Source organism: Stigmatopora argus, chromosome 19, assembly GCF_051989625.1.
Source record: "Stigmatopora argus isolate UIUO_Sarg chromosome 19, RoL_Sarg_1.0, whole genome shotgun sequence".
In the NCBI taxonomy this organism is placed as follows: domain Eukaryota; kingdom Metazoa; phylum Chordata; class Actinopteri; order Syngnathiformes; family Syngnathidae; genus Stigmatopora; species Stigmatopora argus.
Genome location: NC_135405.1, coordinates 1732157 through 1744592, shown reverse-complemented (window position 1 = coordinate 1744592; position 12436 = coordinate 1732157). Strand labels below are relative to the sequence as shown.

The 12436-nt window shown below is 40.8% G+C and overlaps 1 protein-coding gene across 4 annotated transcripts in view; it reads left to right on the top strand.

Moving 5' to 3' along the window:
* The window catches only part of mdn1 (midasin AAA ATPase 1), a 305960-nt gene that overhangs the window by 145453 nt on the left and 148071 nt on the right, over window positions 1-12436 (top strand). For all 4 annotated transcript variants that reach the window (XM_077586594.1, XM_077586596.1, XM_077586595.1 and 1 more), the window contains 8 exons: window positions 600-788; window positions 865-954; window positions 1040-1303; window positions 1379-1643; window positions 5773-5932; window positions 8465-8581; window positions 8651-8859; window positions 8954-9102. In XM_077586594.1, coding sequence (XP_077442720.1) covers window positions 600-788; window positions 865-954; window positions 1040-1303; window positions 1379-1643; window positions 5773-5932; window positions 8465-8581; window positions 8651-8859; window positions 8954-9102 — 1443 coding nt within the window. The remainder of the gene's footprint in view (window positions 1-599; window positions 789-864; window positions 955-1039; window positions 1304-1378; window positions 1644-5772; window positions 5933-8464; window positions 8582-8650; window positions 8860-8953; window positions 9103-12436) is intronic.

Below are 12436 nucleotides of genomic sequence, written 5' to 3'. Positions count from 1 at the left end.
TTTTAGATTATCGCAGCCATGTCTGGTCTACATTATCCGTGAAAAAATGAGGGATCAGTGTAGGTGCATGTGATATACTGTAAGAAACCCATATTAAAACTGAAGATTAGGGGACTCCTCTTATTTATAGTAACTCCACGCCTACAACTGTAGCCTATTATGTACCCAATGATGCCTATTCATGATGAAAACCCAATTTACACTACTTGTATGCGTGTTACACAATGATAGAGAGCAATTAGGGAACTGGTCCACAGGCAGTGAGCGAGGGCAGACCCAAGCCCAGGGCTCAGAAAGAGGACATACACCTTTTCCCGATCCTGTCCGAGGTTCACCTACCAGCCCCCAAGAGTAGGACAAGACAGACCACTACCCATCACTGTCTACACAAACTTTTAAATGTGGATAAAACTAAACTTAATTGCAACAATCCCCCTTGTACAAGGCTGTTAGATTTCCATTGCCAATCACCATTCCTCTGTTTCCTTCTTTTCAATGTTAATTTCTTGCCCTTTTCCTCCACTGCTATTCCGGTCTTATTTTATTTGTACTGTTATCTATTATTATATCCTCACTAATTCTTACTTTTCTCTCAATAGCTGTTCCGGGAGGTGAGCGTTGGAAGGATCTGGGGTCAAAAAGGAAGCCCTTGGGAATTCAACCTGCGTGACGTATTTCGCTGGTGTCAGCTAATGCAGGCAGACCAGTCACCAGGATTTTTCAACCCAGGTCAACATGTGGCTTTGCTGTACGCAGACAAGATGAGAACAGAGGCTGACAAGGCACAAGTAAACAATTTTGTCTGCCTCCCCTCGTGCTGAAATTGATGATAAAACATTCTCAATCTTATCTTCAAATTTGCAGGTATTACATGTTTTCAGGCAGATCTTTGGTGATGAGTTGGAACCATACACTGGTTCTGGACAATTTCATATCACTCCACTCAGCTTGCAGGTCCAGTAAATAAAAATTAATAAAGGTTATTTTAACTTCAGAAATGTGAAATTATGAATTTATTTGCTGTCAATCTCCCTCTTAGGTGGGTTTCTCTGTTCTCCAGCGTAGTGGTGGAACCCCTGCTGGGTTTGATCTTCCGCTTTCAATCACACACCAAGCCCTGCAGCCACTTGAATCTCTAATGAAATGTGTTGAGATGAACTGGATGACCATATTGGTTGGGCCAACTGGTAGTGGAAAGACGAGCCTGGTGCGACTACTAACTCTCTTGACAGATAAACGTCTCAGGATCATGGCCATGAACAGTGCAATGGATACTACAGAGTTGCTGGGAGGCTTTGAACAGGTAACTTTGATTCATTTTTTGTTTTATCTCCAGCGTCTTGAAATTGTAGATGACAGCAATGACTTTTTTTATTAGGTTGATATCATGCGTCCCTGGAAACATGTACTTGAAAGTGTGCACTCTTTGGTGGCTGTGATAACAAGACATGGGTTGATCTCGTTAGATGTAAGCCTTCAAGACACAGAGTTACTTTTACAGACATGGGCCCAGTTTTGCCACTGGCTACAGGAAGAGAAGCTGGAAAGTCCAGAAAGAACAATTAACACTGAGGATCTATGCAAACTGGAAGTCATCATCCTTGTACTGCAAAAACTCAACACAAAGCTCAGAGTGTTGACAGGTAATAATCAAATGCCTTCAAACAATCACACTTATGTCTGTGAATTATGTAAATGGTGAGTACTTAGATAATGAATTTATCTCCACGGTTTTGCCATGCCCAAAATGCTTTAAATCATAGGTGTCAAAGTCATTCCAGAAAGGGCCTAATGGGTGCAGGTTTTCGTTCCAACCCACCAAGACGACATCTTTTCACCAATCAGTTCTCTTACAACTGTAACCAGTTGATTGCAGTCAGGTGGTGCGCCTTCCAGCAAACCCCCTCATTGGCCTAACTGCCCGCGCTGAAAATGTCAAAATTCACTGATACTTGCAAGTGGAAGACGGGGGATAAAAATATGGCGGAAGTTGGCTCTGCTTCTTCCCCGCTGAAATGGGTGGTACTCAGCGCTGAAGAAGTGATATTTCAACGTAGAATAATTTTGACGCGCAGAATATAAATGCCATCTCCTAGTTCTTCGTATTACATTATGCATCACACACATTATACCTCGTGTAGAAAGACTACGTCAAGCCTATACCAGCTTTGTTTGTGTTTTGTATCAGCGATGAAAATGCCTGCTAAGCGTCCATCGTCGTCTAATACATCAAATGAGCCCAAGAAAAAACGAAAGATGATGACCCTGATGGAAAAGGCAAAGTTGCTCGATATGCTGAAGGCGGGCAATAATTATACCCATGTACCACAGCATTACGGCATAAATGAATCTACCGTACGTTACATAAAGAAGAAGCGAACATTCAGAAGAATGCCACCATATCCTTTTCAAAGCACACCAAGCGAGTGGTAACCATGATGAATAAAATCATGGTTCACATGGAGAATGCCCTATCTATCGATCAGGATCTTGGACTTTAGGGAGAAGATTCCTCTGGATACCAACATGATTAGAACCAAAGCTTAGACATTTTTACGATAGCTTAGCTCCTGACGAAGACAATGAAGATGAACCTCAGCCTCATTCCGGTGCCGCGAGTGAGCCTCCTCGGCGGACCAAGAGGTAGCGAAACGGGTGGGAGGTGTAGTCCACAAGGTGGGGATCTTCTGCAGACTGAGACTGAGTTTGAAAATATGCAGAATCACTCTTCCAAGCTGATCTGCACAGTCCCTCAGTAGTCTGGAGCTGAGGCCATCATCGCCGGTAGCCTTCCTTGCCTTAATCTTCTTAAGATGTCTTATCATCTGATCAACAGTCATGGAGAGGCCGGTGGAGGAAGATGATATATCCCCTGTGGTGACGTGTGGGGGGTGGGTGTCGATGGTGGGATGGTGCAGAGGTGAGAAGAAGAAGAGGGAGATGAGGGGGGAGAGGTGCCTCCAATCTGAGGCACCAGGGAGGGAGCGGGGGCAGAATTGAATCTGTTAAAGAACTGACTCAGTTCATTTTCCCACTTCCTTCCCCCGGACTTTGGGTCCCTTTCGCTGTTGCTTCCATGTCTGGAGATGGTCCTCAAGCCTCTCCAGACCTCCCTGGGATTACTCCTCGGGAGTTGGTTATCTTCTGGGGCAAGTTGTTAACATGAATGAGACTGGCCTCTTTTGGAAGGGGATGCCTTCACGTTCTTATTCAAAGATGAACTGAACATGCGAATTACCATCACGTGTGGAAACTCATGGTGAAGCCAGTCTTAATCTACAAGTTCGACCGTCATCATGCTTAAAAAAAATAAGAGCAAAGCCTTGATGCCTGTCTACTCGATGAGCATGCGGAACGTCTGGATCACGAAAGCCCTGAAAGGACTCGTTCTTAAACTGTTTCAACTGAACGCAAAGCTGTACCTCGCTGAAAGGGGGCTGGCCTTCAATGTCTCGACTGTGTAAGAGGACTTGGACTGAAACTCCCATAAACCTGTTTTTTTATTTAGATTCAAACCAAGCAGAGAGGAACTATTTTCACTGAGTACAGTATTTACGATATTTTTATTTATAGATTATATTTAGATTTTAATGCATTAGTCTTCATGTTTATAGCTGTAATATTTATTAAATACACTTGATAGTTGTACTTGTGTACTTGTCTTTCTGTATATGTGCAAAAACCTGTAGTTTTGTAGTAATAAGGGTAATCCAACTTTGCGGTTTTTTTTATTATCGCGGACATGTCGGGTCTAAATTATCCGCGATATTCGAGGTATTACTGTATTACCAAAGGTATAACAACACAAACCTCTCAGACCCTATGTGAATAAGTGATTGCCCGATCCCCCTTGCCCCATGTTAAATCACATAAAAACTGTGACTTCCCACAGTTTTCGGAAGATTGAGTTTAGTTTCTGTGGCCACACCCAGACCTGATTGCCACCACCTTTGTTATATCAAGAAATCACTTTTATTGAATCTGTTAGACAAAGTGATCTAGGCTACAAAATCTCTAGAATAAATGCAACATGACACGATTAAAAGAAATTCCAGAAGATAGAAAGAAAAAAAGATTGAAATATATCTGTAATATATTACAAAGGCAAAAACCACTGCTGTCACAGAATACAAAGGTTAGTCTCACATTTGCTGAAACATTGGATGGACATTTTTATCATGAACTAGGCAATAGAGGCACGCAACATGGTCTACTCAGACTCGATATTCCTTGCCTCTTCCTGGACATGATAGAAGCTCAGTCAGTGGTGGGAGTTGAAATGCCTTCTGACGGGGTACTCCGCCAGACATTCCCAGCTGACCCTCACAAAATGTTTATTTCTGCCGGGCTGGACCGGCATCTTACCAAACCATCAGAGTCACCTGGTGTTGACTGGTTCACAGCTCTGACCCTCTCCAACCGAGTGTCCAAGACATGTGGCCCGAAAGTCCGATGACATGACTAAAAAGTAAATCCTCGAATTGCGGCATCGGTCGTCCTGGTGCCGGGTGCACAAATGGCCAACCATATGCTCGAACATGATTCTTGATAGGCAATCTGCGGTAAGAGCAGAAGTCCAAAAATAGAACACTGCATGGGTTATGATCAGGGGGGCAGTTCCTCCCAATCCCACCACCTCCAAGTCTCACTGTCCTTGCCCACGTGAATATTGAAGTCCCTCAGCAGATTGAGGGAGTCGCCAGGAGGTGCACTCCAGCACCCCTTCCAACGACACACAGAGGGTGGGTACTCTTAGCCGCTTTTTGGTGTGTAAGCACAAGCAACAGTCAGGTCCTGTCCCCCCACCCAAAGGTAGAGAGATGCTTCCCTCTAATCTACCGGGGTGAACCCCAATTTTTACAGACTCCGAGCCGGAGGGCAATGAGTATGCCCACACCTTTTCCGTTGCCTCTCATCCTGGGGGATACCAGAATGGAAGTGTCCAACCTCCCTCGATAGGAGTGTTACCAGAGCCCGAGCTTTGTGTAAAAGTGAGCCCAACGACATCAGGCCGGAACTTCTCAATCACCCAGAGAGGTGACATTCTACGTCCTAAGAGCCAGTTTCTGCAGCCGGGGATTGGACCGCCAAGGTTCCATCCTTTGGATGCCGCCCAACTGCCTGTGCACCAGTTCTTTTTGGCTGTTCCTACAAGTGATGAGCCCATGGGAAGGGAAACCCACGTAGGCTTTTCGGGCTCGGGTGCAGGCCAGGCTACCAGGGTCTCGCCATCGTGTCCCACCTCTAGGCCTGAAATTATCATTTGGAAACTGCATTTTATATATCCTTGGGTGTTCTCGGTGTGTTAATATTATTTGGATTAAATTATACATTTTTTAGTGATAAACAAAAAGCACAGAAACCAAGATTGCAGTCAACACTTTTAGCACTCTGTCCAATACACAGTTTATCCTGATCAATCTTGACAGTAGCGAAAATCTTGTAGGCCCTTTCTGATTGTAAATCTTTCTATTGCTTATTTAACTAGGATAATTCTTTAATCAATCTTTTTTCATTACTTCATATGTATTTATTAATAATGATATTTATATTGCTAATTTGTTTCATGATGTTATAATTAGTACCCTTTCTCTTTGACAAAATGTTAATTTATATGATAATCATTGAATATTTGAATGTCAGTGTGTTTGTAAAGCTATTTGGACTCTTTTTGATGATTTGGATTGGATTGGATAACTTTATTCATCCCGTATTCGGGATATTTCGCTATATAAAGAAACTTGTGCTTTTTAACTTTTGCTAATTTCTCAGACATGTCAAAGCTTGAAAAGGACTTCATGCTGCTTAAGGAAAGTATGTCCAAGCTAGAGGATGGCTCGACACACGGAGGGTTTGAGTGGTTAGATGGAATGCTAATCCAGTCTCTGCAGGCAGGTGACTGGTTGCTCATGGACAATGTTAACTTCTGCAGGTAATACACATCATTTATCTAATACCCTTAGAAAGGGATAGATAATGCACGAAAAGGAGGTCCAAAACATGAACCTACTTCTTTTTAACATGCCAATCCAACACAGGTGTTTGGATAGGAAATGCTAAAAGATTGCCAACCCTTTCTGTATGGACAAAATATTGTAACCCTGCAGGAATGAATGGAATCTAAAGAAAATCATGGATGAAATGCATTTCCTATCTATTTTAACTATGGGATTTTTTTAACCAGTCAGAAATGACTTTAAACTGATGAGTGCCATCTGCTGAAATCCTTACCATTCTGGTAACCATTACAGTGGTACCTCGTCATACGACCGCTCGTCACACAATATTCTCGTCTTACGACGGAAATTTCGATCGAATAATTCGCCCGTCATGCGATCAAAATTTCTTGATGCGATCAAAATTTCGTGATGCGACCAAGCCTTTTTTGCATATCTTTCGTGTATAACAATATCTACGAGCACTGAACGATTAATTCAGACGAGTTTCTCCTAAGCATCGACCAGGAAACGCACAACGCGCATGCGCGGGCAAAAAGAGGGCTTTCTGGGTAATGAAGTATACTCGTGCACACAACGCCGATAGGCAATGGCACTCTTTCTCAGAATGAAACTTCATTACCCACAATCAATACCTGGGTAAGCTGAGCTGTTGCATTTCCTGTTATTTTTATTATCTAATACGAGGAGTATTATATTACTTCTCGTTCGCTGCTCCTAAGAACATCAGCGGCACTGGCTCGCAATTCCCTCTTTGTAATATTTCTGGTCGCAACTCTCTCTCTCCGAGGCGCCGTGCAAAGCGGTTGCAACCAGAGCCATTACGACGAGGGAGTTGCGAGCTGGTCTTTATGAGCAGCGGAGCGATCGCTAAAATGTACTACAAGACTATTTCTCGTTGGCAATTGGTCGTGGGTTATCCTATTGTGAGGACATTTGTGTGAATCATTTTCGGAATATTTTGAAGGGAATACGTAGTACAACAGCAAACAGCCCATCGATAGCGAACATGAGGGTGGAGGCGTGGCAAACCGCCAACCCGGAAAACGAAGGTAACAAAAGATTACAACAAAATTAGAATTCAGTTTTGTGTAAAGTTACATTAAACGTATGTTTGAGTGTCTGTATATATTAATCCAAGTTAATTTGAATTTGTTTGTTCCGTTTACGAGTGCGTTGTCGTGGAAAATAAAACGAAATCCAACCCCCACACCCCCAAACGTCTCTGTCTCCCGTCGGCGAAATCTGCCCAATTTTAGTTAGATTAAACACATTTTATTACTATTAAACCACTAGTTATGTTACTTTGTTAATAGATGGTGAATTAGAAGAAATAAAACTTTTTTTCCAATCCAATATCCTGTTATTGGTGTTTTTCAGTAGGTTGGAACGAATTAATTTGTTTCCCATTTATTTCAATGGGAAACGTCCGGTCGAGTTACGAGAATCTCGTCATACGATCGCAGTCCCGGAACGGATTAAGATCGTATGTTGAGGTACCACTGGATTGACACACTAAGTTCAAGTACATCATTTGGAACGTTTTAAAAAAAATAAAAAAAATCCCGATTTTGTGAACATATTTTAGACCTCCCAATAACTCTTTCAGTACTAACCATTTTCCTAAAGGACAACCTGAGAGAGACTGCCAGCCTTTGTTGAACGTTTTGAGTGAACTTTCAAGGCTGACAGAATATTTTGTGTTATGACTATTATGCGCAGAAAATAAATGAAAATTGTATTCCACTCTTCAATTTAAACTTTTAATTCAGTTGGAATAAAAAGGTAAAATTTATGTTTTTTACTAGTCCTTATTTTAAAAAAGGTGACTTGAGAGAAATCAAGCGATCTTCAACCAAAATTTCCAGAAAACAAGGATTTTGTCCTTTTCGTTTGCACTTCTGACTTTCTCAGAATATTTTTTTCCTCAACGATAACTCATAAATCTCAATTTTCCTTAAACTAAACCAAAATAGAAAAAATAACGGGCCCTGCATTACCTGTGTAAAATAATCTAATTTGACAAACTTTTGAGAAACTTTCAGGTATTTGCAGTAATGTGAGCAATTTACCTAATCAGACTCGAGATTGATGAGGCCTCCAGCGAAACGAGGCACCCGGCATGTCTGTCACATTACCTCTTTACATTCTTCTTTGTTCTGTATTTTCTTGTCAATTATTGTCAATATTAGTTTGTTCGATAAAACCACAGTTGTGCTCAAGTGTGTTCTGTTTGTAATTTTCCGCCTTTTTTATTTTCTCATCCACATGCCTTTACATCTTGTGCTTGCGATTGCTGTAATCGAGTGGGCACAGTTAATAATTTGTATTCCACACAAACAAAATTAACAGCACAGCTGGGCAAAATTCTAATCCACCATTTTTTTTCTTTGAAGAAATTTTTTTTTTTTTTTAAACAAACTCATCGGTGCCTTTGTAATTTGTGTTTGTATAAGCGATCGTTATGCAATCTGGAATATTGAGTAATTTGTGTTTGGTGTACTCAGTGCTGCTGTACTAGATCGTCTTAATGCCCTGCTGGAACCTGGTGGATCACTCACCATCAATGAACGTGGGGTCATAGATGGAAAGACCCCAATAATTACACCTCATCCCAACTTCAGGTAATATTTAAATTGTGTCGAGTTGTTATTTTAATCATTTTCAAAACATGATGGTTTTGGACTAAGCAGGTTGTTCCTCACAATGGACCCTCTACATGGGGAGCTCTCCAGGGCCATGAGGAACAGAGGAGTAGAGATTTACATTCCTGGTGAAAATGACGGAGTCTCCTGGGATACATTTGATTTGAAAACATTGCTCCACACTGAAGGATTTACTGGAGAGTGCAATTGTAATTTACTGATTGATATACACAAAACCATCAAATCTACCATCTGGGGTAAGGATCAGCAATAATGTTACATGATGTAGATATACTATATTCTAGACAAATACTGAAAACAGATTGAAACAATTTGCTTTTATTCCTCAAGATTCCCCTGTATCATCGATATCCTCAATGGTCAATGCTGCTATTCTATTACGCTGTCAGCTACAGAGAGGTGTCGATTTACCCAGTGCAATGAAGCATGCATTTCAAGAGGTCTATTCTCTCAGCCAAATGACCACTGCCAATCAAAAGGTATCAAACAACTATAATCAATATTCTCTTCCCATCATGACATTCTTTAGGGACGGCCCTGATCTGATCACGAAATTGGGTCCCAACCCAATCTCATTTATTGATCAGATTTAGGTGAAAAGGATAAGGTTACATAGATACATACATACTTGTACATACATATACATACACATACATACACATACATACACATACATACATACATACACATACATACATACACATACATACGCATACATACACGCATACATACGCATACATACACATACATACACACATACACATACATACACATACATACATACACATTCATACACATACATACACATACATACATATACATACACATACATACACATGCATACACATGCATACACATGCATACACATGCATACACACATAAAACATACACACACATACACACACATACATACACATACATACACATACACAAACATACACACATACACACACATACATTCACACACATACACACATACATACACATATATACACGCATATACAGTGGTACCTCGTGGTACAACGAAAATTTCGATCGAATAATTCGCTCGCGATACGATCAACATTTCGAGATGCGACCAAGCCAGGTGGCCATGACATGAGAGGCTGTTTATCATTGTAGCGAACTGTCGTTTTTGCCGCATCTCTTTCGTGTATAACTACTATATCTACGAGGACCGAACGATTTATTCAGACGAGTTTCGACCAGGAAACGCACTACACGCATGCGTGGGCAAAAAGAGGGCGTTCTGGGTAATGAAGTATACTCGTGCACAACACCCATAGACAATGGCACCCTTTCTCAGAATAAAACTTCATTACCCACAATCAATACGTGGGTAGGCAATTGCATTTCCTGTTTTCGCCCTAGTCTGTTAGCTCCCGTTGGCGGAGCGATTGCTAATTCAAGACTAGTACTTCTCGTTGGCAAGTGGTCGTGTGTTATCCTATTGTGAGGACATTTGTGTGCATCATTTTCGGAATATTTTGAAGGGAATACGTACAACAGCAAACAGCCCATCGATCGCGAACGTGAGGGTGGAGGCGTGGCAAACAACTATCCCGAAGAGAACGAAGGTAAAAAAGATTAAAACAAAATTAGAATTCAGTTTTGTGTAAAGTTACATTAAACGTATGTTTGAGTGTCTGTATATATTAATCCAAGTTAATTAAAATTTGTTTGTTCGATTAAGAGTTCGTTGTCGTGGAAAGTCCTCCGGCTCGACATACGATCTCAGTCTCGGAACGGATTACGATCGTATGTCGAGGTACCACTGTACATACATATACACATATACATACATACACATACATACACATACATACATATACACACATATACATACATATAAATACATATACATACATATACATACATACATATACATACATATACATACATATACATACATATACATACATATACGTACATATACGTACATATACGTACATATACGTACATATACATACATATACATACATATACATACATATTCATTCATACATATACATACAGTTGCGGTCAAAAGTTGACATACACTCGTGAAGAACATAATGTCATGGCTCTCTTGAGTTTCCAGTTATTTCTACAACTCTGATTTTTCTCTGATAGAGTGATTGGAACAGATACTTATTGGTCACAAAAACATTCATGAAGTTTGGTTCTTATATGACTTTATTTTGGGTTAACAGTAAAAGTGATCAAATCTGCTGGGTCAAAAATATACATACAGCAACACGAATTAGCAATTTTGGTGACTTAGAAAGTTGTGTCAGTGAAATGAGCTTCATAGCATGGCCTCTTAACTTCTTGTGAGTGATTGAGTGACTACAGCTGGTGACTTCTCTGAGGCCATTTAAATGGGGCTCATTGGATTCAAACGCCCACAAACGCTACATGGGAAAGTCAAAGGAGCTCAGCATGGATCTGAAAAAGCGAATCCTTGACTTGAACAAGTCAGGAAGACACTTGGAGCCATTTCAAACTACCTACCTGCAGGTCCCAAGAGCAACAGTGCAAACAATTGTTTGTAAGTATAAAATGCCTGGCACTGTTTTGTCACTCCCACGATCAGGAAGAAAACACAAACTATCACCTGCTGCTGAGAGAAAATTGGTCAGGAGGGTGAAGATTCAACCGAGAATCACCAAAAAACAGATCTGCCAAGATTTAGAAGCTGCTGGAACACATGTGTCAGTGTCCACAGTCAAGCGTGTTTTCCATCTCTATCTTTCCATCTCTCTGCAAGAAGGAAGCCGTTACTCCAAAAGCGGCACCTTAAGGCTCGACTGAAGTTTGCTGCTGATCACATGGACAAAGATAAGACCTTCTGGAGGAAAGTTCTGTGGTCAGACGAAACAAATATCGAGCTGTTTGGCCACAATGCCCAGCAATACGTTTGGAGCAGGTCGAGCACGGTGGTGGTAGTATTATGCTGTGGGGCTGTTTTCTGCCAATGGAACTGGTGCTTTACAGAGAGTAAATGGGATAATGAAGAAGGAGGATTACCTTCAAATTATTCAAGATAACCTAAAGTCATCAGTCCGAAGATTGGGTCTTGGTCGCAGTTGGGTGTTCCAACAGGACACTGACCCCAAACACATCAAAAGTGGTAATGGAATGGCTAAATCAGGCTAGAATTAAGGTTTTTGAATGGCCTTCCCAAAGTCCTGACTTAAACACCATTGAGAACTTGTGGACAATGCTGAAGAAACAAGTCCATGTCAGAAAGCCATCAAATTTAACTGAACTGCACCAATTATGTCAAGAGGAGTGGTCAAAAATTCAACCAGAAGCTTGCCAGAAGCTTGTGGATGGCTACCAAAAGCGTCTAATTGAAGTGAAAATGGCCAAGGAACATGTTACCAAATATTAGCACTGCTGTATGTATATTTTTCACCCAGCAGATTTGATCACTTTTTTCTGTTCACCCATAATAAAGTCATAAAAGAACCAAACTTCATGAATGTTTTTGTGACAAAGTAGTATCTGTTCCAATCACTATCAGAGAAAAATCAGATAGAAATAACTGGAAACTAGAGACATGACATTGTTCTTCACAAGTGCATGTAAACTTTTGACCACAACTGTACATATTCATACATATACATACATATACATACATATACAAACATATACAAACGTACATATACATACATGTACATATACATGTACATGCATAATAATAATAATAATAATAATCGGACATAGGCCCTGTCGTCACTATCACAACACAAAAAGCCTACTTGTCATCACACGCAGAAACTGCGTGTGACGAAATTGATTGTGCTTCTCCATAAGCTACGTTTACTC